This window comes from Rattus norvegicus, chromosome 4, assembly GCF_036323735.1.
Source record: "Rattus norvegicus strain BN/NHsdMcwi chromosome 4, GRCr8, whole genome shotgun sequence".
Taxonomy (NCBI): Eukaryota; Metazoa; Chordata; class Mammalia; order Rodentia; family Muridae; genus Rattus; species Rattus norvegicus.
Genome location: NC_086022.1, coordinates 149,004,219 through 149,031,877, shown reverse-complemented (window position 1 = coordinate 149,031,877; position 27,659 = coordinate 149,004,219). Strand labels below are relative to the sequence as shown.

The window sequence follows — 27,659 nt, the reverse complement described above, 5'->3', positions numbered from 1 at the left end:
AGAAGCTAATATGCATGTTAGTTTTGACCCCCACAACCTTCCACAAAGCCAACAAGGCACAACTGCTGAATCTCAGGGTCAGGCTACCACACAGCACGTGTGCACAGTATTCCTCTCTGAGACAGACAGATGGAGCTTGGAAAGTGATGGTGTCAAAGACTCCACTCCCAACTTGACTCTGACTCATTTCTGTGAGCATTTGCAAGCTTACTATCCCCCCAACTCTCATCCCCCATCTCCCTGATTCCCTATCTCTCTCATCCCCTCCTCCATGGCTGGGATATATGCTACATTCTCTAGATTTGTCCCATACCTTCTAGTTCAAAGTCCACCTCTCCCACCAGTCTGGGACACATTTACAATGGTGTGATGGGGTTTGGTACAATGGCGCTCAGTACAGAGATAGTGGCATAAGCTAACCCTGAGAAAAGGAGGCCCAAGGGCTGGAGAGCTTTGAATCTTGGAGGTGAACATGTTTCCTGGCATGAAAATGTATGGCAAGCCCAGGGGAAAATCTGAGGCATGTCGGATGCTGGTCAGCCTACCTGGGTGATGTTAGAGAGGCCAATCAGGTAGGACACGATGCACACGGCAGCAATGAAGAGTTCACGGCGATTGCGGAGAAGCCTGGGGTACTCATCCACCAGGGCAGTGATGAAGCCCTCCACGGTACAGAACTTATTGGGGGAAAAGATGGGGTTAGCTACCAGCTGCAGCCAGCCTCCTCCTACCCAACCACCCAAAACCTGGCCTTGTAATAAAAGGCTTGTAGCCAGACAGCAGGATCAGAACAGTCTGGAGTCAGGTCCCCCAGGCACTGTGGGGTAGGGACCTTACCTGGCTGTCAATGCCCAGCATCAGCAGCATGGAGAAGAAGAGGATAGCCCAGAGGGGAGAGATGGGTAGCTGTGTCACAGCCTCGGGGTACGCCAAGAATGCCAGTCCAGGGCCTGGTGGGGAGTGCAAAATAAGAAAGAAAAAGAGAGAGTGAGTGCTACCAGCAACACACACAACAGCACATACAGCCGAACAAACACCCATCACACCCAACACACCCAGCAGCACACACAACAGCACATACAGCCGAACAAACACCCAGCACACCCAGCACACCCAGCAGCACACACAACAGCACATACAGCAGAACAGACACCCAGCACACCCAGCACACCCCACACCCAGCACACCCAGCACACCCAGCACACCCAGCACACGGTCACTTGCTCATGTTGATCTCAGCTCATCCTTTGGGTAACCTTGTGTGTGCACTGTCATCCCTTAGGAAACACTGAGAGTCCAGAGGGAAGATAGGTGGTGCAGAGCAGTGACCACCGTGCAATGAGGGACCATGGGGACCTGGTCAGTGGCAGGGACAGCGCACATGCAAAGAGGTTGCATGGGGATACATGAAGGAGGCAGGTGGAGGACAGATGCTGGAACTGCAGGGCTTGTGGAAGGGTGAGGGAAGAGGGTGGGGAGGAAGCTGGGGCTTCTGTTCGACAACTGAACCCTTCATAAGGTGGGAAGTTAGAGGATGGTACAGATGTAAGGTGTCTATCTGGAGGCTGGGGGTAGGTGTGGGTCTAGAGGGCCCAGAGATGTGTAAGAGTTCAGGAGAAGCCTCCTGGGAGGATACTGTAATCTTTCTGGTTGTGGTTCTGGGCAGAAAGGTGGGGTGAGAGACTTGAGCATTCCAGGAAAATGAAATTGGAGAAGGGGTTTCCCTGTGGGTGATACAGGAACCTCAGCAAAGAGCATTTCTTCTGACATGACCAACCCAGTTCTCCAAGGGACAAGTCACATCACCTCCCTGAACCTCAGGGGCCAATGCCCGGCCCAGAGCCCCTCCTACTGTGGCTGCCCTGGCCAAAAGTAAAAAGGGGTCAGGCCCTGAGGCTTTTCCTGGCTTTGACACTGGTGACCACGGGAGCAGAGTGGGCCCAACCCATACTGTGACAGTATTTTTGGAGCTAGAGCAAAAGTCTAGCCTGAAGAGCTTTGCATTATGGAGGTGATCATGACCCAGCTGGACCCACATGCACACGCCTCACGACCACACCAACCATCATCCCCAGGTAAAGTGCTGACCTGAGGCCGCCACATCGGCTATGGACCTCTTGGTGACATGAGCCATGAAGCCCACGATGGAGAAGATGACGAAGCCGGCAAACATGCTGGTGCAGGAGTTGATGCAGCAAACAATGATGGAGTCCCTGAAGAGCAGGGAGGGCGGGAGAGGTGATTGGGAGCGACTACGGGAGAGTGGGACTAGGGGGCAGTAACCTCCAAGGGACGGAAAGGGTCCGTCCTAGAAGAGGAACTACAGGCTCCAGCTGCCCTAGAAGGACAAGACCAGAGCAAGCCAGGCAGGGTAGAGCCAGAAGGAGGGGTCAACTCGAGAAGGTCAAGAGAGACCCAATAGGGGAGGTGCGGCTACAGAGGACGCAGAGATAGAGGTACCATGAGGGATGCAGTCTCAGATGAGAGTGTGCCTACAGCACGTGACAGGGGAAAGTGCTGGAGATGAGTGTATTACTGGGGTAGACACAGGGGTAGGGGGTTGGCATTCATGCCTGGGGTGTGGCCTCCATCAGGAAGGCACGGTCAGGGGCGTGGTTAGGAAGGAAGCCCTAAAGCCGGCCCCTTCGCACCTGTACACATTGTTGTGGAAAGAGTTGTAGCTTCCCAGAGCAATCAGGGACCCCAGGCCCAGTCCGTAGGAGAAGAAGATCTGGGTGGCGGCGTCAAGCCACACCTGTGGGCAGAGGGTCAGAACCTCAGAACTGATCAAGTACAGAACCGTCATTGTCATCGCTACCTCGGCCCCCTGGGAGTCCTCAGGGATTAGAGACTCCATCTGACCTGCTCAGGTGTAGTCTCTGTAGCACGATCTTGACCCGGGGACCCATTTGGGCAGGGCAGGCGGGACTGGGTGGGGCGAGGCAGATGCTCACCTCAGAATCAGACAGCTTTCGGAAGTTGGGCGTGATGTAGAAGAGGATCCCCTCCTTGGCCCCAGGAAGTGTCACTCCACGGAAGAACAGGATGATGAGCATGATGTAGGGGTATGTGGCTGAGAAGTAGACCACCTAGAAGCAAAGGACCGTAGGGCTGCCCCTCTCTGCAGCACCAGATCTGTTCCTCTTCCTCCCGGAGGAGCTCACCCTGGATTTCTAGCCCTACTGTGGTAGGCATGACCACCGTTTTGAAGCCCTCCATGGATTCTCTACCACTGGCTAGCACCTCCCCTGCCCCATTCCTGTCAGGCACCCTCTGTCCTTTCTCCTCCCACGTGTATGAGGCTAGTGCCTGTCTGTGGCAAGGAGAAAGACACAATTCTGGGAGGGGGGACACCCCCAACCCTCAATCAGAGGCCATGCCCCATGCTTAGAATTCTCTGTAAAGCTCAGGGCCTCTAACTCATAGTGATCCTCGAGCCTTATCCTTCTGAGTGTTGGGGTTACAGGAGTGAGCTCTAATTTTGGGTTGGGGGGGGCGTTGATTGTCTCATTATGTAGTCCTGGCTGGTCTGGAATGCACAGAGCCAGTCACTTACCACTAACTCTGCAATGCTGAGATTAGAGATGTGTGCCACCGCCCTGCTCCTCTACATTCTACATTATCTGAGTGATACGAATGGTAACAGAGAATTTAAAGTCCAAGTGGACATGCGCACATGGTCCCATAGACAGCTCCTATTGGTTATATGAGGAACAGGTCCCACATGGCTGACATATCTGTTCTCCCAATGCTTAGGACAGCCTATGTCATTCAGTGGACTGTTCGTAGGTGTCTGACAATCACGTAACATTTTGGTTCTCACTTTTTCTGTATGGATGACTGCATGTCTTTGCAAAAGGGTTTTAAAAAATGGCCTCTTTTACGTGTGTGAAGCGAAAACACACAGGCTAAGCTGGTTCCTAAACGCTGCTTCACTGTCTCTGGAAGAAAATGATCTTTAATTACAGAACATCCTTTGGGAGGTACCAGCTCCCCCACTACATGGGGATCTAACTGCAACACTGAACCTGTCTGTATACGAATCTTTATCTAAAAAGATCTTTATCCATGCTTGGGGGAACTTCCAGCTGTGCCATTACTGAATCTAAGACCATAAGCTTCTCCCGGCTCGTGACCTATGCTGCTTAAGAACCTCTGGAAATGGAACTACAGAGGGCAGGGCATGGTGGCCTCTGTGTTGCACAGAGTATGTTTAAACTTTGTCTTCTGTTAGACCCAGCACTAAGGAAATGGTCCTGCACACTGTGCTTCTTTGTGACTTTGGCTGCCCCAAAGTCTGATGTGGCCCCCACTTATTGGACTCTGCGATCCTCGGTATTAGGAAAAACAGCCATAAACTGTGACGAAACCAACTTAAAAAGGGGGACTTAAATCATCAGTATGACTTTGGGTAATTTCTTCTTACCTTCTCTGAGCCTCATTTTTGCTTATCTAGCAAATGGGTATGGTTTTCAATCTCAGTGAGCAGAGGGGCTGTTGTATGAGGACACAGGCCATGCCTAACCCATAGCTGTTCTCCATGCTCAGCAGGAGCACACAGTAGGTTTTCAATAGAAACTTGCTGAAGGACAGCAGTAATGGATGGGTCAACATCCCCAAATGATACAGTGAGGGAGGCCCCGACTCTCTGTCCCCAATAAGTAACCAGTCTGTGAATGCAGCCAGATTGCTGGGTATCCCCATCCCCCCTCCTCCAATAAGTGGTACTAAACACTGAATTCCCGTGTGGAGGATGTTAATTAGCATTCTGCTTAGATCATCTCTTAGCCTGTGATGACCCACTAGCAGAAAAGGGGACTAGGGCTCAGAGGGGTCTTGTGACTTGCCCAAGTGCACACAGCTATTCCCTGGGAAGCTGAGGTTATAAGACTCCAAGGTGCTGAACAAAGCCCCCACTCTTCTGCTTCCTGGAGTCAGCCTAGAAGGGCTCTGTACCCACCTCTGTTCTCCTTAGTCCTAGGGACAGATAAGGGATCTTCTGACCCCCACACTGGGTCTGAGGACCTGGTAGGTCCTGGGGTCTACCAGACTATACTATGCTGTGTACCACTTCTGACTAGAGCCCAGGAGTAAGTCAGCTAACTCTGTCTTCAAACTTTTCAATAGGACTTGCAGCCAGTCACCCTCCCATGTCCGTGTACAGATGCCCCAGCTTGGCCCCCATCTTCACTTACATAAGCTACATAAAAGTAACAAGTGGACTCCCTAATGCTAGAGATCCTGACAGGTACCAGGAAACCCCTGGGTACATGTTATCTCACAGAAGGAAAACGAGTTTCAGGGAGGCAGGGTGGTGTGCCCAAGGTCACAGAGCCAACAAGCTATCACATGGGGATCTGAGCTTGGGGTCATATACTGCTACCATCCATCCCTTCATCCATGGGTCAGGATAGAAGATGGCACCTCTGGGCCCATGTACTAGACGTAGGGTGGTCACAGAACAAGTGCCAGGAGAAGTTGATCCAGTGGTCTTGGAGCAACACCTGTCATCTATCTATGGCTCCATCAAGCCCAGTAGCTTGTGTGAGCTTGACACTGGCTCATCTCCTTTCTCAAGAATGAACCCAGGCATGGAGAGCTGAAAGGACTTTAACTCAAATTAGGCAGAGCATATGGGAGTCATGGGCCCATGCTCAGGACCTACCTCCTCCTATAGACCTGCCCCTTCTCCTGTGTGTCTCCATTATTCATACATGACCCTACCTTTCCAGTCCATCCAACACCCTTCCAGATGCAGAAATACACAAGCACCCAGGCAATGGCCAGTGTGATGGCTAGCGGCCAGCGGATCTGTCCTGGCTTGTCTAGCCCATCTGTCATTTGGTGCATGTTGCGCCTGGAGACAGAGGAAAGAGGAAAGGGTCATACAGGACCAGCAGGAGGTGGATATCCATGGCTATGACACAGACCATCCTCTCCCTGCATATCCTGGTTGACACTATGACCTTGTGATTTGGACAGGGACTGTGGGGCCAGGACTCTCACCCTGGAAAGTCGCAGTAGTTGGTGTCAACTGCAACTCCTGGGCTGCTTAGCTTTCCCCTCTCCTCTGCTGTGCTTCCCCAGCCCCAGAGAACCCTCATAAGTCCTAGGTAGGTCACTTTCCTGCCTGAGACCTTGTAGCACACAGGACCCTCTTGTCTGAGATTGGAGAACAGATGACTGAGACTTCCCAAGGTCCACAGTTCACCCTTGCCTCTCAGCACAGCCCCTCACTGGGCACTCTCTGTAGCTGCCCCCCTCACTGTGCCTACACACATACTCCTTCCCACTGACTCAGTACCACTGACTCCCCGACCCTGCATGTCATGGTAAGCAGCCACATTCTCCTGCAGGCTGGTGCAGGCCACCTCCCCTACCCTGCACATCTTCCTGCCAATATGAGTTGCCTGCTGCTGTCATTGTCTATTGGCATTTTCGGATCTCACACAGTAGGTATTCAGGAGTGAATGGCTGAAGGAAAATTCACATTACCTGCTGCCACCCAGCTGGCACACACTCCCTATCCCCATCCCAGCCCCAGCCCAGCCCCAGCCCAGCCCCAGCCCATCCCCCACTCACTCCCAGAATTCCACCACGGCACTGGTCATGTTGGTGGTGTTGACCAGGCTATAGTTGGAGAAGCAGCGGTCAGTGTTCCAGGGGTTGTCACACTGTTTCCACGGCAGAGTCTGCAAAGGCAGAGTCACAGACAGAGCCTGCTCAGTCCCTGGGGCTGTCCAGAGAGGACTCCACTCACACAGCCCACTCTCGTCACCCCACGCACCTGCTCACAACCATCTTTCCACCTCTTCTTCCCAAGAGCTCTCAGAGACAGGTAGACAAGACTACACCACCCAAGTGTGAATTCTTGCCCCTCCAAGAACTAGCTCCCAAGCCATACTGTGTCCACCCCGTGACCCCAGTGTGCTGCTGAGCAGCACGGAGTACACACAGCTTTGCACAGTAGCTCTTACTAGGACCTTGGCCTCTTTTACTCACTAACTCCTCATCCTTCAGGCTCCCCCATGATGCCTTCTGTCTCCTTGAATCTGACCACTTTAAGAAGCACACGCAGGCAGAATCGCACAGCATCCACTTTCTGTGATGGCCTTAGCATCTTCAAACGTCTTTCACACCCATAGTACATGGGCCAGAGTTTCTTCCTTTTTTAAGGCCAAATAATACTCCACCACACACGCGTGTGCTCAGTCACATGTGTTCCCTGGGGACCCAGGATTGCTTTTGAATGGCTCTTATAAGACATGATGCTGTGAACATATGGGCATAGACCCCAATGTGTCTGAGACCCTGCTTTTGCTTCTGTGGATCACATTTATAAATGGGGTCGGTGAGGTCTCAGAGAAGTTAAGGCTGGCTCCTGAAGTTGCACAGCTGATAGACAGTAGAGTTAGCGTTCAAACCCGCACCAGCTGAGTTCACACAAAATGGCAATTGGATCCAGTTGTGGGATGCCTGAGGCGCTAGATTGCAGCTCTCAGCGTGGCTGGTTGGGGAAAACACTGTAGGAGACGACCTACACCCCTCACTCCTCATTCAAGGACTGACCCAGTAAGCACACTGTAGATTCCCACAGCCTAGGTAGGCCCTGACCAGCAGCCACTCACCGTGGTGAAGGAGTTGTACAGGTAGTAGATGGCCCAGGAGATGATGACAATGTAATAAATGTTCAGCCAGAAGGACAGCACAGCTGCCGCGAGGCCCACACCTGAGGTGGAACACGCACAGGGCTTGCTGAGGCATTCTTAGAAACGGGCTCAAGACTTCCTTTGCTCCCAAGGACCTTGGGTAAGGCCCCTCCACATGCCCAGGTCCCCCACTCACCCTTGAACATGGGAGCCAGCTTCCATACGCCCAGGCCCCCAATGGAGGTGTACTGGCCTAGGGAGCACTCCAAAAGGAAGAGAGGAACACCCGCAAAGATGAGCGTCAGGAAATATGGAATTAGGAAGGCCCCTAGGGAAGAGAGACACACTCATGATCCTGAGTCTTCCCAGCAGCTTTGAGGTTCCACATACCATTCCCATGTGTCCTGCCTGGAAAGCAGTATCCAGGGCTAGCCTTAAAAGCATGCTTCATTCAAATTGCGTCCCAGCTCTTGCAAAAGATACCAAAGTTCTGACATCACTGCTACAGACAACTGTCCTTGGCGACTGACTCTTGAAGAGAGGGCAAGGGGTGACAAATAGGGCCCACCCTCAAAGATCCTCCCTTCCCTCAAGGTAGACCCAGAAGACGCAAAGACCTGGTCCCGAGGTCACCAGGTGGCCACCTACCACCACCGTTCTTTCCGCAGAGATAAGGGAACCTCCATACATTGCCCAGGCCGATGGCGTAGCCCACACAGGACATGAGGAAGTCGAAGCGTCCCTTCCATGTGTCCCGGTCAGGGAGGTCTCCAGCCTTCTTCTGCACCTTGACTACAAGGGTTTTGGGCTTGTCACTGGCCACAGGAGCCTCGCTGACCTCGGTAGAGATCTGCCCATCAGCCACCTTGCTGTTGTCAGTCGCCATGTCTCGGAGCACGAACTTGGCAGCAGGGATCCTGGCGGGCAGGCGTGCGATGTCAGCTCCAGTCCACGTGGACAGCAGCTTTGCGGCCTGGGATTGTTGTAGAAGGACAGAGTGGGTTATAGTCCTACTTAGTACTAGGACTTAACGACTCCTGCTGATTCTGTCTTGTGTGTGTGTCCCATTTATATGGGACAGGGGTCAACCTTGGATAGCATTCCTCAGCATCTGTCCATTATTTCTGAGACCATGTCTTTTGCTAGCCCGGAACTCAAGGTATAGGCTAGACCGGCTGGGGATCCTCCTGTGTCTGCCTCCCCAGTGCTGAGATTACAAGTGTGCACCCCCACACCTAGCTGAGTGTGGGAAGCACAAGCACATCTGAGAACACACAGAGATGCCAACAGAAGCTGTTGGGACTCCACCTCTAGGGCCCCCAGTTGTGGTCACTTGAGACGTGGTCTCTCCTGAACCTAGAGAACATGATTCTTTCAGCTACACCAGCAGCCAGCAAGTGCCAGCAGTCCTTTTATTTCTACTCCTCCTAGTGCCAGGGTGCCTGGTCTTTTTCATTGGTGCTGGAAATCAAACTCAGAGTCTCATGTTGATGCTTTGTTCAAGTACTTTACCAACTGAGCCATCCCCATGACTGCTCTGCACTTCAGTTTTCCCATCTACCCGATGGGGCCAGTCTCCTTTGGCTTGTCAAGTTGTGGCAAAGTCAGCTTTCAGGTCTGACAGGGTGCGATTCGTCACCTGGCTCCTTATCTTACCTAATAGTTCTCTGCTATGAGTCTTCTCCTAAAGGCTTTCTCCGCAGAGCCTGCAGAACAGAGAACAAGAAGGGCAGGGAGGTGAATGGGCAGGCTACACCAGGCTGGACTGTCAGCAAGGGGGCAACAAGCAGGGGGAAGCCGCTGGGACCCAGGCAGTGCCTGCAACCGCAGAGCATCCCCAGCCAGAGTGACTGCCGTGAGTCCATGCAGCATGGCACTGGCCTGCCGATGCAGAGACATGCAGGATGGGCTGTGTCGGGACAGCTGTGGCGATGGGCAGGGTGTTCCATAATTTTATCAAAGGGAAAAGAGGAGCCGGGTGGCACAGTGCTTGGGCATGTTGGGAGTCAGGGAACGGGCTGATCTTTTCTTTAATGTACAAAATTAAAGTTTATTCTAGCTGATATTGTTCTCCACCCTCCTTATAAACTTGCAGAAATGTTATTTAACAACCAAACAAACGATGTCAGAGCAGAGAGAGGAGCCCTATATTTTATAGCAAGGAAGGTGGATTTGGAAGTCTTCCTCAGATGTCCTATTTAAGGTTCTGCTCCCTAAATGTGGAAATAGATGGTCATGGAATTTGTTTTCTTCTGTGTCAACTTTTTTTCTAGAATATTCTATAGAAGCTGTCCAGTAAAACGACACCAACTAAACTTATGGAACCCTCAGAACAAACTGGAACATAGGAAAGAAGTGCTGCTCCATGGGCCCCACATAGGAGATAAGCAAAAGCCATGGCATGGGCGTTGTGCCTGGGATCTACCCCGGATGCCCGGTGTGAGGTGCATGGCCTTCAGCCCCTCGCATGCAACCTATTACCCAGCACCATGTATCCTCCTCGCGGGAATACTTCACGGCCACCCCTGCTTCTCCTCCATAAGGTGACCGACTCAGTTTGAGCCTCCCGCACAGTGGTAGGCTTGTCTTGAATGATTATCTCCATTCTGGCCGGGTCTGACCACATTAGGGAGAACTGTGGCCTCAGGTAGAGGTAGGCTGTACCCTCCAGGGCGGAGAGAACGGGAGGTGGAAGACAGGGCCTGCTCCAGAATCAGGATATGTAGACTGCCAACTCAGGCAAGACAGACAAACATGCTAGCTTCTTTCGTGACCACAGTGTCCTCAGTTGTAGGCTCCAGCTGCCGTATTTATTCATAATGATCCAATCACCTCAGGCCAGTCTGACCATGTGACCTAGGCTAGCCAATCAGATTCCTTCCCTGAGATTCTGGTTGAGAAAACAAAAGTCTTGGGACTCCGAGGCATGTGGGCTGCCTGGCTACTCAGCTCCTGGGATGCCTTTAAGTGTCGTTTACTATGCCTTGAACAAGACACTTCAGAGGTCAGGGTGATTATGAGGCGTGGCTCCTACCAATGTCCTTGTCGCTGGAGCAGGTTGTTACAAAAGCGAGTTCCACCTTTTAGGCCTCTCTTACCATGTCTCAGGAAGACAAGAAGGCGCTGCTGATGCCCCTAACTCCCGTAGACTCTCGGCTTCCAGGACCGTGATCCTCCAGCCATTATCTTTCACTGGCCTGTGGCATTCTTTGTTAGAAGTACTGGTGGACAAAGGTGTCCCCATGTGGCTGGCTCTAAGACTCCTTGGCCCCTTGGGTCCTCAGGAAACGCAGTCCACAGTCCTCAGATCCAACTCAGGAGTCCCAGGCAGAGCCACTTAGAAGAATTGGCTCTGAGGGAGCCTTGCTGTCATTTCTGTTTTCCAGAAACGTATGTCTGGATTCAGCCGAACACCTGCAGCATCCGAGAAGGAGCTGCAGAGCCAAGAGCTGTGATTTCATGTCTATGTCTGAGCATAAATGAAAGGGGTTGGTGTGATGGAACTGATGCCCAGGGAAGATCCAAGATTCAGACTTGGACTTGCCTGGTACCAAAGCCACTTTAGTGTTGAGCCTGACCTTGGCTCTCTCCAGCACCTGCTAATGCAGGGTGAACTACCACACCTCACTGACCCCTATCTGGATAAATGGGGAGATGAGAACAAGGCCAGGCACATAAACAGGTATGCAGGGTAACTCCAGCATTGGCTGACAGGGCCTCAGGCACCATATGGACATTTATTTACCCAGCACTCCTGGCTGCAGCTTTGTGGGAATGTACCACAGGGATACCACAGGGATAGAGGGCCTGATACTCTGAGACTCTGGTCCCAGAGTGTCAACCTGTCAGTCCTAGTGAGGCACATCAGGTGTAAGCACATGAAAACCTTTGCTGTGGGTTTCCTCCTCATCCCAGAGAGGAAGAGACTCAGCTCATCCCTGTCAGAGGCTGAGAGGGGAGCAAGACTGGGGTAATGTATGTAGGGACTCGTGACAAGAAAGACAATGTAATTAGGCAAACAGAAGACTCACCCAGAGGTCTCTGAGAGGATGGAGTTAATGAAAGAGACCAGAAGGAAGAGTGATGAGTCTCAGTGATGGTCCGCCCCTCCTCAGTGTGACTCTGTGACCAAGTCTTAATACCACTGACAAAAATCTCAGCTAAAGCACAGAGATCTGCAGGTCCCTCAGCCAGAGACATTTTGCAAGGAAGGAGTGCGGAGCTGGGAGCTCTAGATCAGACATGGCAAATAGGTCAGAAGTCGCCTTTGGGCTTGTTTTATTTGGCCAGAACAACAAGAAGATTCTGTTTGAATTAGAAGTTGAAAATGTGACACTCTAGGACACAGTGGAAAAGTAATGCAAAGACCCCAAGGCAGGACGGAGACCTTGGTGTTTGAAAGACAGCAGAAAGGGCTGGAAGGGAACAGATCCAGGTGGAGGGGTGACGGGTCACATCACACAGGGTCTCAGAGGCTAAAGCCAGTAGTTCAAATTATTATTTTTTTTGTATTTTAAGTGGGCAAGGTGATCTCATGCTTCTGGATCTCACCCTAGCTATGACAAATATCCCAAGGGTCAGGAGCAGAAGCAGAGAGGCTCTTGGGAAACAGAGTCCAGGAGAGACATGAGGACTTGGTCTTGGCCACTGTGGCACTGGGGCTCCACCCTGGAGCAGGGCCTGGAAGCCCGCTGGTGGCCTGCAGATGGGCAGCCCAGTGCTGAATCAGTGGCCAGCTGTAGAAGAGGGGAATGCAGGAAAACCCCGAAGGACAATCTCCCTCTGTCTCATTGCTTCAGAGGCCCCCAGGGTGGTCCTGTGGGTGGAAAGTAGGCAGAGGCTGAGAAGCCAGGGCTTGACAGTCAGGGGTGCCATTGTCTCTGCACATGAGTTGTGGGTTGGAGGAGCCAGAGCAACAGGCTTGACCTGAATTCTGCCCCTGCTTGCCACTCTCCCCGCTCCTCCTTTCTCCCTCCCATCTCCCCCTTTCTTCTTCCTCCCCTTATCCCCCCTTCTTCCTCCCCTCACCCCCCTTCTCCCTCCCTCCCACCCTGGCTAGGCCCACTGCTGCTTCATCTCACTCCCTCCCCTCCGCTCAGTAATTACTGGAACGGCAGAGGCTCGTAGCAGCTGTAATGACTCCACTTGCTTTTATCTCTTTCAGAACTGTGATGGTTCAAGAAAGGAATTAATATTGGGTTTGGCTAAGTGCCAAGAGGAAACAATGCATTTTATTATCCGATTGAGAGGGAAATGCTAGGCCCACCCTTGGGACATCTGCTGTGTACCCAAGTCCCTGTGCACGAATCCTTTCATAGAAACGCAGCATTTATTGGGCACCTACTGTATTCCAGGCATGTTACAGTGCAGACTGGTTGCAGCTACACAAGCTGAGAGTCCAGGTAAGGAAGGAAACTGAGGCCTGCCAGCCTAGGGCTGCAGTCAGAGGGCATCTGAGAGGGCTTTGCCATGCACAAGGTAGCTCTGCTAGCAGCACTGTCCACTGGGACTCGGTAGTGTGACTCGAGTGTGCTGGGCCTTGAAGCCCTCACTGTGGGGATGGCTTCCCACTGGATCCCTGCAGGGTGCTTAGTTGGGACATTTGGCTTGGCTGGACCCAGGTTTCAAGAATGTGGTGAGAATCGAAGCCAGGGCACACAGGATGTTCCAGTAAGGGGCAGTTCCACGCTGCCACCCAGAGGTGATCAGCCGCGTACATACACTCTGTTGTAGAGTAATGACAGCTAGCCCAAGTAAGAGAGGCCAGAAGGAGGCAGAGTCCTGGAAGTTGATGAGTGTTCATGGAAAAGGGGGTCGCTTCAGGCAAGACTGATGGGAGTGTCCAGCTGGACATCTAAAACAGGCCCCATTCTCGGACCCTCGGTGGACATTTAAGGGGACCAAAGAAAGGCCCTTACTGGTATAGGCTGGTTTTATACTGCACTTATATACATAGGCAAGGCTCAGAGAAGGCTGGCATAAGCTCAGGATCCCACAGCACAGAGCAATTTTATCTTTCCAGTCTTCAAGCTCTCCACGCTCACTCGGGACCTGCAGACCTTTTAACGCCTCACCCTACCCCAAGGTCAGGAGCTGCCCTCGCTGCAGTTCTCATGAGAAAGCACTAAATGCTAGGCTCTCCCACTGAAGTGGGCCAGGAAGTTCTTTCCTCAGGTCTCAATATAACCCTCAGGCAGAGGTGTAGTTCCCAGCTCCATAACTGGACCAGGGAAGGATATGAAACACCAAAGCTACACGCATGACCAATAGCCCCATTTTGCAGACATGGCGCCATAGTGACTTGTCCCAGATCACCCAGAGCTTAACCTGGGCCCTGGAGTCAGAGCCTGACCTACTACCTCTCTTGTGCTTGTGCATCTTGGGATCAGGCCTGGGTAAATTGTCTGAGGCTTTAGTCTAACCCAGTTGGTATGGCCACAGTGGGAGAGCTGGGGCTGCTGGGAGTTGAAATTGCCCAGGTAAAAGGAAAAGGAAACTGAGGTTCTGGCCCTTCCAGGGAGAAGGCAGCTGAAAGTACCCCATCACCCTAGATGAGAACATCAAATATACAAACCAGCTGTGGTTGCTCTAAATAACTATTAAGCTATCGGTCCCATATTAGCAACAGTCCCATTTTACAGAAAGGTAAACTGAGGCACAGAGAGGCAAAGTGACTTGCCAAGGTCTCCTAGCCAGAAGCTGGGTGTCAAGATTTGAATGGGAGCAGCCAGCTGGGATACTGGGCCTATGTCCTAACTTCTACATTTTGCTGGTTCTATGGGGGTAGGAGGGGCTTCCAATCCTACCTTTAGTGTGTGGCCTGTCCCCAGCAGGCAGCTTCCTCCAGGATTAACCTCCAAGGACATGTCCTGCTACTCTCTGAAGAGACCTTAGAGACCTTGTCTCCCTGTGGCTGTTAGATGGGCTGCACAGAGGACAGTTGTGGCAGGGATGCCCTAAGAGCTCCTGAGGCTAACCTGACAGTCTGGCCAGCAGTCTTCATTACTGTAAGGTCTGGACTCTAATAAGAGTTCCTCCTTGGCTCTAGGCTCACTGCAGACACGACATGGCCAGCTATGGGGATCAGTGAGCTCGAATCTCACTAGCTGTGTAGCCTTGAGCCAGCACCTTGCGCTCTCTGTGCCGTGCGGTTTCCTTCTGTGTGTAAGCGGCGGAGGAGCAAGGCTCTGCTTCCCAGTAACCCCAGCCTCCCCATGCTCTCTCCATCACACTATCGGCATCCTGCCAAACCCTGTTCTGATACCTAATTAACCACAGTGTCTGGTGGCGCACCTCATTTTGTTGAGGCAATTTTCAATCTAATCTGCCCAGCATGCAGTGAGCCAGGTCCCATGCTGGGTACTGGGGGATGAGATTCGAGATGGAGCCTGCAGTCTCTTACAGAGTTCCCAGGGCATCTGAGAGATGAACACAGATGGGCCAGCACTGTGGATTTCTCCCTGGGCCTAGCCAATTGCTGTACAGGGCCCCGTGTGCAAAAGGGTGTGTTTGTACTATACAGAGGGGCTGAGGATCCGACCCGCTAAAGGTTCCCATGTGCTTAATATATTCTGTGTCTCTCATGTACCTCTTCATTTCCCCTCACCACGTCCCCATTGTACAGAGGTGGAAACTGAGGCTCAGGTAAGAAAAGCCTGCCAAAGTCCAGGAGAGGGTGGTGAGATTAGATGTCCAAGCTCCTAATCATAGTTCTCTGTTGGCACACATGGGGAAACTGATGTGAGGGGGTTTGTCACCACCGCCTGGTCCCTGAAAGGGAGATACCAGCTTTGTACAGATAGGACTTAGTTCCCCCTACAGTACCACTCACAGCACTGGATGCATGCATGTCCTTTTGAGTAGCATCCTTACGGTCCAAGGACAGCATATGTCTCCAAAGCAGTGTTGTGCTGGCAAATGTTTAAAAAAGGGACTCTCAGGAAACAAGGCAAAAGGCTGGATGGGTGGCATCTGCTGCTGTCCCTGGTATAAATACCCCATGCCAGCCTACTGGGGTTAGTTAGAGGACCCCACAAGAGGTAGCATGGCTATAGGGCTCTGTCTGCAGCCCCACATACAGTGTTTCCGATGTGGTTTCTTATGCAGACGGGATCCTTACCACCCAGTGACCTCATGCTGGACCCCTCTGATGCTTCCCCCTTACTGGCTCTGAGCATGCTCTGTAGCCCCCAAAGAGTGCCAACTCCTATGCCTCTTGGTCTCTCCATCCACCCTAGCTTCAGCATCCTAGATCCAAAAGAGAGCATGGAGGCATAGTGAGTGGATGGATGGGAAGGAGGAAGGGGTGGGGAGGGTGGGGGTTAGGAGGAGGAGAAGAAGGAAAAACCAGGGGAGGTAGAGGGTGGGGAGATGGCAAGGAGGAGGGAAACAAAGGGAGGGAGAGAAAAGGAAGGAAAGGGGGACAGAAGGGTATCCTGTCCTACAGACCCTTGAGTACCCAGGGATGTGGGGGAGCACACACTCACCAGAAGCAACCTGAGGTTGTAGGAGCCCAAGGTCACTCAGGGGGAATGATCTGAATTCAAACTTGGCCTCAGGGCATAGGCCACCATTGATCTCTTTTGTGGATCCTAACTAGGTTGGGATGCCCAGTGAACCTCCCTACTCAGACTTCCATGCAGGCAGCCCTGCACTGGACACAAGGCAACTTCACAGGGATGGCCAGGGGTGCGTGCTCTCCCAGCTCCTTTCCTGGCCGCCTGTGGTGACACAGGCTGGTTCTCTGGAGGGAACCTCAGTTCTCTGGAGGAGCCTCAGTTCCAAGGCTTCCTCTTGCAAAGGCTCCGAGCTCAGCCCACCGGAAGGATTAACCAGGATCAGGAAAAGAGTGACAGGGTGACCACTTGGCACTCTCTCACATGGCTCTCTGCCTTGTCAAACACACTGTGAGAGCCCATGGGGTTAAATAACCAGTCGGCCTCTTTCAGAATGCTGGAGACTCCCACGGGAGTTTGCAGAATGCAAATTTGGAGGAAATAAAACAAAATCTCTCTCAGGGCTTGCTGAACTAAACACAAGGCTAGTAAGTGTCATGGAGAAAGGAGACCAGGAGGCCTGTCTGAGTGGCTCGCATTGGTTCAACAGTGAAGGTAACCAGGTATAGCTTCAGGGTTTCAAGCCAAGCATCTATACTGGGGTTGCCCCACTCCCAACAATGACCCAGGCTTTATCCCACCCTTCCAGAGGTATATCATCAGCAACAAGGTCAACCAAGGTCACCGGAGAACTGGTGGTCTTTGGCTAAATAGGTTTGCATTATATGATGCCTAATTAGAATTTTCAGACTTGAATTTGTAGACTGTAGAGAGGGGGCTGGGCCCTTGCATTACTGTCACCTTGTCATTAAGCCCCTCACTGTGTAACTACTTGGCCCCAGGTGGCCTTTGATTTGCAGTCTCAGGATACACAGTGCCATTCCCTCAGCAGAGCGCTCCTCTGGGAGGTAGTTGAAGAGGGAGGGTAGAGTTGGCCCTTTCTGGCAGTGTCAGTGTCTAGGGGTGATGGAGTTCAGAGAAGCGTGTGAGGCATTCTGCTTTCTATTCGGAAAACTACAAATTTCATTCCTCCTCATAAGGTCTCAGCCAGGGTAAAAAGAAATGCCTAGAGCAGAGGCTCTCAGCCTTCCTAATGCTGCGACCCTTTGGTACAGTTCCTTATGTTGTGAGGACCCCCAGCTATAAAATGATTTCTGTCGCTACTTCATAACTGTAATTTTGTTGTTATGAATCGTAAACATCTGTGTTTTCCGACCGACGGTCCTAGGTGGCTCCTGTGAAAGGGTCCTTTGACCTTCCCCCACCAGGGGGGTGTGACCCACAGGTTGAGAACCAATAGTCTAGAGTATTTTACAAGAATGAAGGGAAACTACTTTTAGGACTGACAAAGGTTCTGGGTCAGGTTCCGGGATCTAATGCTGGTTTATATTTATAAAGGCTCTGTCGGAGGCTCAGTCTCACCAGCACATCTGTGCTTCAGCCCTTCCCTCAGCATTCAGAGGAATTTCACGCTGTGTGTCTCCACTCCTTGCTATCATGTAAAAATGCTGACAGAGCAAGAATCTGGGAAGATGGCATAGAGACAACTAATTCCTCAGGCTCTGTGCAGTCAGCTCAAACCTACGAACTTCTGCTTGGGGTCAAAGGGTGATCAGTTTATCACAAACTGTGATGGGGATGGCAGAGCAGGACCCAAGCACTTGGAGCAGGAATGCCTGCTTTTGAGTCACAGTCTAAGATAAATGCTGTGGTGCTAAACTCTCTGTGTTAAACAGAATATCTCATTTCAGGACTTGTTCTTGGGGGAGTAAGGTGAGGTGAGTACCTGGGGCACAGAAAAGGCTTGATGGTTGGCACCGTTTGTATTTTGAGATAATGGTAGGGAAACAGGAGGGGAGAAGATGTTAGGAGTTCACAGCTATAGGCAACAGAGGCCAGCACTAGATCCCAGAACCTGACCCTTTGTCAATTGGAAAAACAGTTTTCTGCCATTCTTATAAAAGACTCTAGGCCAGTGCTTTTCAACCTGTGGGTTTTAATCCCTTTGCAGGGAGGTTGGGGAGGGAGGTTGTTGAATGACTCTTTCCCAGAGGTAACCTAAGTCCACTGGAAAACACATATATTTACATTATGATTCATAATAGTAGCAAAACTACAGTTATGAAGGAGCTGGGGAAGCACCAGGGAGAGGTTGATCATTTCAAATGCTTCCAGTGAACTCCTCAAAAATTAGAATGTTACCAAAATCCAGACTAAATGTGAACAGCACTCATTTGCCACCAGTGAGTCCCTCGACCTTCTCCTGACTGCAGGGATGTGTCATTCTGTCACCCAGCAACAGTAGAGGACTCACAAACAGGATATAGTCTTCTCTTGAGGACCGCTCAAACAGGTTCAAGCACGTGAACAGGCTTGCATCTCTATGCAGCTCTCCCTCTGCCTCCGAAATGGCCACATGCCCAAATCCAGCAGCACTCTTTCCCACTTCCAAGAAGGAATGGGGTGACAGCCAGCTCACATCCCTATCAGCATGCAAACGATGCACTCTGGGGTTCCTCAAGGTGTCACCCTCATAGTCTGCGATCCCCTGATCAATCCAGGAGGGAAGTACATTTTACCATCTGTTCAGGAGAAAGATGTAACTGGAAGGGGGTGAGAATATTTCCCAAAAAGCACTGCAGCCTGTGGTCGTTTACACAGCTGGAGGAAGGAACCTATCTCCAGGACGGCACGCTCACAGATCTTGAGGGACACAGTGCTCACAGCATGCAAAACATTGTGTCTGTTTCCAGGGATCGAGGCGTTTGTGTGTTCTACTGATGTCCTAGCCTGGGGACAAGCATCTTGTGCCCCTGTACTGACTTCAGCGACTTTCATCCTTGCAACTTCACAGATGGCTGCAGCAACCCCTGCTCCTGGCCTTGCTCCTTGGGCTAAGGACAGATGGTGGCTGCTATCGAGGGAGCCAGTTGGGACTAGCTGCTAGCTTCACCTACCATGCAGTACACCATCTTGTGATCTCCTGTGAAGTGGGAAATGGCACCCTCCCCCATCCCCACATTTTCCAGCTGAGGATCCTGAGGATCAAAGATACACGACTTGCCCAGGGCCATAAAGCTAAAGAAATAGCAGAGAATTTGATTTTAGCTTCAAAACTGACGCCTCTGGCTCTGGGGAATATGGTTTTCTCTTTCTTTGGGCTGACCTGTTCCTGGCTGTCCAGCAGAATCTTCACATTCATTGTCCTCCTCCACTCAGGAGAAACAAGAGCTCTGCGGGAACCTGAGACCACCCCTCCAGAGATCCCAGCAGTTAGCTTCTGTCCCCTATGCCAGGTTTTCCTAGAATGGGGAGGCCAAGGGCCAGCTCTTCATCTGGGCGGAATGACCTGAGCCTCAGATTTGCCTCCCCTCTACCTAACTCTGACGTGTCCTTTTCTCAGTAAGGTGGGAAAGAAAGAAACAGCAGCAGCAAGGATCTCTGAATCCCTGTGCTCCCATGCCCACAGTCCCGTGCATCCTGTTGGAGAGCCTAATGCCTAGACATAGTCCCCTCTGCTCTCTCTGTCTCCCTCACTCCAGAAGCTCCCAAATCAGCATTCCACGCACATCACTCTCCTTGTGCAACGCCATTATCTCCCGAGGACACATGCTCCGTTGTCACGGCAACCCGAGTCCTTCCTCCAACTCTATTTAATAATTTCTCAACAGTCAAGCTGGGCTGGCTTGGGGCAGGGGAAAGAGCAGCAAGGCTGGGCAAGAAGTTCTGGGTCCTAGCACCTGTTGTGCCTGGGACAACTGTCTAGACCTCAGTTTACCCATCTGTAACAGGGGGTCACCTACAATGGGTATGTTTGTGGTTTTGACTTTGAAATTGTGAGAAGTAGCATTCTAGGTCTAGGGGGGACCAATGTGGGAGGTGAGAGTGACACTTTAGGCCAAAGAGTGAACTAGAAGCTGTCTTGGGCAATGGCACTCTTTTGTTGAGCCGATTCTAACATGTAACCTCCAGACACTGAACCATCTCCCTTATCCAGCATTAGGGCTAGGACTGGTTGGGATGCCTTGCCAGCAGCCATCAATCATAGCCCACTTTATTCCCATTCTATAGATGGGTAAACAGACAAAACAATCCTCACTGGGAAAGGCCCAGATTGTCCTCAGAACCCACTAACATAGTATCCAAGAAGGCTGAACCAATGGGACATGGAGAATGGCCTGTCTGCCACCTGTCCCTCTAACCACTTAGCCCTCTGCTGCTATTGCGGTGGTCCCCAGCCATGTGGCTTCTGGTTGTCTCTCAAGAAACCATACAGATGATGGAGAGAGAGAAGGAAGAGTGATCTGGGGTCCCTGAAAGGATACAGTTTCCACATGAACAGCTCTTCTTCCACAGAACCTAGCACACAATAGGTGTGCATCATTCTATCTGGTGCAGCTGATTGCCCATACTTGTCTCAGTAGCTAACTTGTTTCAGTCCCCAGAAGCCTCCAGGAAAGTCTGCCAAAGATACTATAAATTAATGTCCCAGGAGCAGCCAAGAAGCCCAAGCCTGGGAAGGACAACCAGCTACCTCTGGGACTTAGTGAGTCTCCAAGGGAGGGGATGGTTCTGCCCTGGCCCAGGATGATGGCTTTGAACAGGCTGTCGGCAGCCCTGCACCGCCATTGAATTCCCTCGGTTGACAGTTCCATTGAATGCCCTAGCAAATGAGCGGTACCACATCTGCTCTGTCATTACTGCCACTCACTGCCATTTGGAGAAAGAGCGCTTATCTTACCCAGCCATTAGTCTCGGGAGGGTGTCATGGAGAAATTCAGGGGTGAAAGGGAAGTGGGGTGGGCAGCTTCCCTCCCTGAGGCCTGCCTGGAGCCTGAGGAAAGGACACCAGCAAAGTGATGTCTTCCTGTTCAGCAGTGCAGGGAGGGAAGGGACCGTCCCATGGTCCACGAAGCCTCAAGCCAGACAGGAGGTAGCACTCCACTTCTTTCTCAGGTATGCTAGACAGACTTGATGGGGTTCTTGATCTGTCATATGTCTGTGAACTAACTTGGGACAACCTTTCAATTCTGGTGCCACTTTTCCTTTACAGAGGACATTGGTACAATGGTTAGCTCAGTATCCTGTCACAGAGTCAGCCTGGAGGCTGGGGGGAAATGACTCCGTATGTTCATTCTGTGCTTCCTTCCTGAAGAGACCTATTCAGTGCCTCTGTGGCAGGTGCACGTCTTTAAACCCCACCACACGTCTGTCTATATGGTCCCTTCTCACCCTTTTCCTGGACGATGTTTTTTCGGGGGTGGGTAGGCTTTCTTTCTTGCACACTTGCTTTCTTTCCGTTTTTAGTTACAGGTGAGCCATGGATCTCAAGCTCTAGCAACAGTCACAGTGACAGCAAAGAATGAGTCCCATCTCCTCACATCGCCTCCTTACACTTGGATATCTGCTCAGGTGCTTTTTGAGAAAACAAACAACATGGAAAAGCACCAGGTTTGACATCAGCAACGCCCGCCCCCCCAGACATAGCTGGCAAACAGGACCCCACTCCTGCCCCCAGACTCAGAGTTAGGGGAGAGCATCCACCACAGCACAATGCCTGGAGTGGGTGAAGTGAGGTACCCAGCCTTGTCCAAGCCCTGGAGGTAAGGGCACTTGGGCAGCGGTCAGATGGGTGGTCTCCTGCCTCGCCTACTGCACCCCAGAGGCAAGTGTTCCAAACCTGTAAGACGTCATATATGCCAGCATTGCACGTGGTCAGAGGTGATCCTGACTGGTGTTACATGCTGCATCCCGCCGCCAACCCTCTGTGCTGAGCATGTTAGCGGCTACATGATGCTCCAACAGTGGACTTCAGGTGGCCTGGCTCATATAGGAACATTGTTCCACATCCTTCCTGGCCCCTCAGACCATAGGCCCCTCTGTATATCCTCACAAAGGTAGGGGGTGGTTCATGTCACCCCAAATCCTTCAGATGAGAAAATCTGGGTCATGCAGTTCTGTTTGAGAACACACATCTCCCCCTCTTCAGCATCAGGCTACTGATGGGGTCAAAGGATTACACTTTTGAACCCTAAACTCTTCACATGGCCTAGGTAATGACGAGTTCTGCCCAGAGCCCAGGTAAGGCTCAGTCAAATCCGGGAGGAGGGGGACTCTGCCCTCCAAAGCCTCTGGCTGAGCCCACCTGTGTCATCTGCCACCTCAGTTACCTCAGATGCTGTGGGTTCCTTTCCTGCCAGCACAGTGCTTCCCCAGGCTCCAGCTCAGGAAGAAGAGCTCAGTAAAGAGGACAAACATTGGCTGGGGAGCCAGGGGACAGAGCTCTCTGAACCTCAGTTTCCCCATTAAAGGTAACCCTATCCATGCTTGGAGCGCCTGGCTCAACAAGGAAAATGCTTTGAAGACAGAAACCCTACGTCTTAGAGGAGTGAGCATTTTTTCCCGCATGCAAAGAGAACTCATCTAGGTCAAGGTCGTTCAGACTGAGATTTATTAGAAACTCAGCTTTAAAAAGATTTTCTTTGGTGGATGGAAGATTCTTCTCTAGAACCACACTTTCTTCTCCTGGATCACGTCCCCATCCCACTGGCAAGGGCAAGGTTTACAAACTGTGAAGTACTATGCTGATAACCAGGGGTTATGTGGTCAGCACCACTTTGCAACCAACAAAAACACTGGTTCCAAATGTCTCTCTCCACTTGCCTCCTTATGGTGGCTGCCTGCGTGCGCTCTCTGATCTTTTCAAGCAATAAGGCCAGGGAGGTAACCGCTGCCAATCCCTTCCAGGGCATCTTTGACCTTGAATGTCCCTCTGCTAGGGCTCAGCTATCCCAAGAGCTGGTCTTGCAGACATCAGGCAGCTAACAGGAGAGCAGAGTGGCGGGTCACTGTCCCAAGCAGCCACCAATCTTCCCTTCTCTGCCTTGCTTTTGTGTCAGGACTATACCCAGCCCAGAAGCCTGGGGCCGCTCTGCCAGCTGAGGGGGCTAACATCCTAATGTGCTCCGTTCCGCCCAGCTGCACATCTCCCCCACCTCCAGAGTGCCACCGCCAATCATTCTCCAAGACCTGGTCCCCTTGTAATTTCCAATTTGTGAGAAATATAAAAATAGAAGACCATTCGCTGCAGGCAGCTCACATCGAATCGGATGCCACTTTCTGTGTCATGTCAGATCACGGTAAACGGAACGGATGGCTTCCTTGGGCAGCTCTCAATGGCTTCCTGAGTGGGGAGTAGGTGATGGGGACAAATGAAGAGACACCCAGAAGATTGGGAAAAGGTGGCAGCTGGGTGCAAGCCACCAATACCAGCCTTAAATGAAGTGCAGGCCATGGACCTGTTGGGATAGGATGGTGACCTCGACTAGAATCTCAGTTCTGCACCATCACGGCAGGGGTCTCCAAACTTCAGCTTCCCCCTAAGTCAAGAGCCTCACACCTTTACACCGACTGATGCCTGGCCTTCTCCAGCTGTGGTTAGGCTCGGGTGCTGGGGATGCACTCGGGAGACCCTGTAGTTTCTCTAGTGGGCTGTGCCATGCTTCACAGCAGTGGGTAGCACCTGCAAGAGACTTAGAGACCTTGTGGCTGAGTTCAGACTCAACTCCATTTATTGTCCTCCTCTGTTACTTCATCTACACAGGGGCAGGGCTCATGGGATCTTATACAAATTAAATGACATGAAAGCGTGGCACGGGGCACATCTTCAGGATGCAGGCGAGGACAGTTGCCACTGTTGCTGCAATACTGGCGTGGGGATAAGGGTTCTTGGAAATTGTCTCCCTCTTTACATCTGAATTCCAGGTCTCTGTTCAAACATCATAGCTTGCAGTTCACACCTACTGCCTGTACCAGGAAACAGGCCCTGCTCTCCGTGGGCTTCTCCCTGCTTCCTTCTGCCTCCCAGGGCTCAGAGTCAGAGCGCAGAGGACAGTGCTGGGTGTCTGACAAGTTTACAGAGGTACCTCTCCCAGGAAGCCCTGTTTTGGAATTATAATCTGGCTGCCCATCTCCTTCCCTCTCAGGGGCCAAGCTTCCTTCCCCTACCTCAGAATGACTTTCAGAGAATAGGGCAAAGCTGCCAAAAAGAAAGAAAGAAAGAAAGAAAGAAAGAAAGAAAGAAAGAAAGAAAGAAAGAAAGAAAGGAAGGAAGGAAGAAAGGGAAAAGAAAAGAAAAGAAAAGAGAAAAAAGTCTCCAAATCCTGGAGCAATGGATACTTGGTGACCTCATCAGCTTGGGGAGGGGCTGCTCTCATTAGCTGGGGGAGGAGCTACTTTGCAGATGAAGTCATTTCAAGGTCATCTGAAGTCATTTTAAGGTCATTTCCACCTCAGCAATGGCTGACCACTCTCCCCGAGTAAAGAAATGGTGACAATGCAGACCTGAGTGAATAAAGACAGCTCCTATTTGGGCCAAACCAGGCCCTGTTGCCATGTTTCCATTTTAGGAGCAGGCAAGACAGCAAAGGGGCTTGCTCTCTCTCTCTCTCTCTCTCTCTCTCTCTCTCTCTCTCTCTCTCTCTCTCTCATTGGGTTTGGCTTCAGGAATACAACTGAGAGAGAAAGGAGCTGGGTCAACACAGCTTGGGACCAAGGGGCTACCTGTCGAAACATGGAACTGAGTGCATCCTGTCCACTCTCAAGGTCGGGGAGCTTTCAGAATGCAGAGAGCTGCAAATGGAGGGCAAGTCTGGATTTGCTAGGGTCGACACTCAGCTGGGCATCCAACAAGCCAGGGACAGGGATGGAGAGACAGTTCTGAATTCCAAGTGACCTGAGAAATCTCTCACATCTCCTAGGGATGGCGGGAGGTGATTTATTTAATGTTGCTCTAGACTTGCTGGGAAGAAAGAGAAGGAGTCATTTCTCTGACAGCAGGTCCAGAGGGACTAACTCACTGTCCCCCATAAAATCCCACTGTCACTGCTCTTCCCTTGACTCTCCCACTTTACAGATGTGAAGACTGAGACCAGGGAAGCAAAATGTGGCAGCCTAGGGTTTCCTTGCCTCTTCCTTGCTGTGTGACCTTGGACAAGTCAATCTCCCCCTTTGTCTTATCCTCTCCTCACTTCTGAAGTGTGGTTTCCGGCAGTTTCTGTTGTATAAGGTTATGGTGCGAATTACAAGCTTGACACACCAAACGGTTTTGACATTCCATTTCTTCTTTCCAAGGGGGATTAGAACTTGGCCAAGGTCACCTGGCTAAGAAATAGCAGTACCCAACCCAGGGCATGCATGTTTATTTTATTCCTGGGTATGGAATAAATGTAAAGCATTTTACAGCCTTCCTGCCTCGGCAACACAAGTAGATAAGAGGGCAGGTCCCCGCCGGCTGGACCATTAGGCAATCATTTTCCACCTGTGAGCGCTTTTTTCTGGAACACATATTGAGTTCCTCCTGGGTTCTGGGCCACAGTAAACAAATTCACATCCCTTTCTCCTCGGTTGCCAGGAATGTCAAATACTGGGCTGACACTCGTGTGTCATTGTGTGTATCTTTGCTTTTACCCTCTTAGGTACCTGTTCTTTGGCCTCTGGACCCCTCGTTAGAGCCTCACCCAGGAGACCTTACTTCTCAACAAATGTGGGTCCCCAGAGCAAGGTTTCTTTGGGGATTGACCATTGCCGTTTTCCCCCTCAGTGGTGGCTGCCTATCTCCGGTGCCTTTCTCAGGGAACCCCACTCCACAGAAGCTCTGGAGACAGGGCAGCCTGTGTCTTACTGCCTGGGACTCACTGTTTGTCCTCTAGCCACTGGCCACCAAGCCAGCACTTGGCTGGAGACAGAGCGCTTTCTTTGTTTGCCGCCTGCCTGGCAATTCCTTTCTGAGGCTCAAGGGAGGCTCAGCCATTTTGCCCTCCTGCTCTGGGGAAAGCTCCCTCTTTCTCTCTTTTCTGAAGGGATTTACACCTTCCAGGGCCACTTTCTTTCCCCCTCATTCCTTTGGAAGAGGGTCTGAAGATGCTTTTTCTAGGACCTGTTCCCTCCTTTCCAGAACCGGGGTGGGGAAAGACTGCATGGCACTTTGAATTCCCACAGATCTCTTTTGTTTTGTAATTTGGAAGTTGGGGTATGCACGCTCCACTGTTTTCACCAAAGTTCACAACAGAGAATATAGGCAGGACCCAGAACATCATTTTTTTTTCTTTTGTCCAACACATACCCTATATGCCATAGAAAAACTGGGGCTAGCATCATATTCCACTCAGCGGACGTAGTCCCTTCCCTGATGTGGCCACAGTCCCTTTCACCCCTAATCTTCGTGGGTGGGCAGGAGGTCTAGCCCGTAGACCTCAGTTATTTTGGTCTTATCAACTGGCTTTCAAAAACCCATTTTTCCCCTAGAGACTCCGGTCTGTTTCGAGAGGACACTGGCTCCGTACAGAGCTGCCCATTCTGAGTCTCTTGTTGGAAGCCCAAATGAAACGCAGAACGGGACATCTGTGAGTGTCACCCATGGGGTGGGTGGGTACAGAGAGACTGAGTATGGAGAACGCGTGGTCATTGCCACAGAAAGAAATGAGTAAATACCTGGGGAAGACAAACCACGGGAAGTACTGACCCGACCCACCTTTTGCACCGGGCATCTCTCAGGTGAACAGGGTAGCAGCGCCAGCTTGCGCGCGCTCGGCCCGAGCTGTTGTGCACTTTCTTAAAGATAAGGTTTCCTGAGAGCTTGAGTTGCCCCGGGATGGGAAGGACAAGTCTTCATCCTCAGGTAGTCCCCAGCCCCTCTGTCCTCCTGCCCCCAGTGAATGAGGCACTCGGAGACTGGGGACGTGGCGCAGGTTGATCTGGCTCCCTCCTGGGCAACCCGCCGCCCGCTGGCGAATGAACCAGGACATCGACGGCACCTGGCCTCCTGGGATCCTCCCGCCTCCCGAGCATCCCTGGGCTGCAGCCGGCGCACGTCGAGGGGCGAGGACGGGGGACACGCTGCAGATTAGGGTCCCGCCCTCCACCCAGCGCCCCGACGCCAGCCTCCCTTCTTACCTGCGGCCGGGGCTGCGCGGGCCGCTCCGGCTCGGCCGCGCAAGGACGCGGGCGCCTGGGCTCCTAGGCTCGCGCAGCTCTCCTGCAACCTCTCAGCTCTCTAGGGCTCCGAGGGCGGGCGGAGGGGGCGGGGCTGTCAGGACACGCCCTCTGGGCGGAGCTTGTCCGCGCCGTCTTGCCCGCCCCTACCTTTCAGCCTCCATCTCTCCTTTCCCCACCTTTTCTGTTCCTGCTCCTCTCTCCCGGCTACCTCTGCCCTGCTCTCTCTCCCCTCCTCCTTCTGCCCTGCTCCCCTCCTCCCTCTGCCTGCCTCCTCTTCTCTCCACCTACCCCTTCCTCTCTCCTCCTTCTGCCCTGCTCCCCTCCTCCCTCTACTAGCGCCCTCTTCCCCTCTGCCCTGCTCCCCTCCTTCCTAGGTCCTGCCCACCTCTTCTCTCTGCCTGTTCCCTCCTCTCGTCCCCCTTCTCTCTGACCTCCCCTCTTTCCCAGCCCTGCTTCCTCT

At 52.0% G+C, this 27,659-nt stretch overlaps 1 protein-coding gene across 2 annotated transcripts in view; it reads right to left on the bottom strand.

Moving 5' to 3' along the window:
* Slc6a1 (solute carrier family 6 member 1) overlaps positions 1 to 27,431 on the bottom strand; it is a 33,394-nt gene extending 5,963 nt beyond the window's left edge. Inside the window, exons 1-12 of one of the 2 annotated variants that reach the window (XM_006237059.4) lie at positions 27,158 to 27,431; positions 9,306 to 9,355; positions 8,298 to 8,622; positions 7,846 to 7,977; positions 7,629 to 7,729; positions 6,583 to 6,692; positions 5,725 to 5,857; positions 2,955 to 3,089; positions 2,652 to 2,755; positions 2,089 to 2,213; positions 838 to 950; positions 546 to 677 (exon numbers count right to left, since the gene is read on the bottom strand). In XM_006237059.4, coding sequence (XP_006237121.1) covers positions 546 to 677; positions 838 to 950; positions 2,089 to 2,213; positions 2,652 to 2,755; positions 2,955 to 3,089; positions 5,725 to 5,857; positions 6,583 to 6,692; positions 7,629 to 7,729; positions 7,846 to 7,977; positions 8,298 to 8,535 — 1,323 coding nt within the window. In that variant the 5' untranslated portion in view covers positions 8,536 to 8,622; positions 9,306 to 9,355; positions 27,158 to 27,431. Of the gene's footprint in view, positions 1 to 545; positions 678 to 837; positions 951 to 2,088; positions 2,214 to 2,651; positions 2,756 to 2,954; positions 3,090 to 5,724; positions 5,858 to 6,582; positions 6,693 to 7,628; positions 7,730 to 7,845; positions 7,978 to 8,297; positions 8,623 to 9,305; positions 9,360 to 27,157 lie in introns of those variants that run through there. The other variant, NM_024371.3, reaches the window with a different exon arrangement.
* Between the last annotated feature and the right edge of the window lie 228 nt (positions 27,432 to 27,659).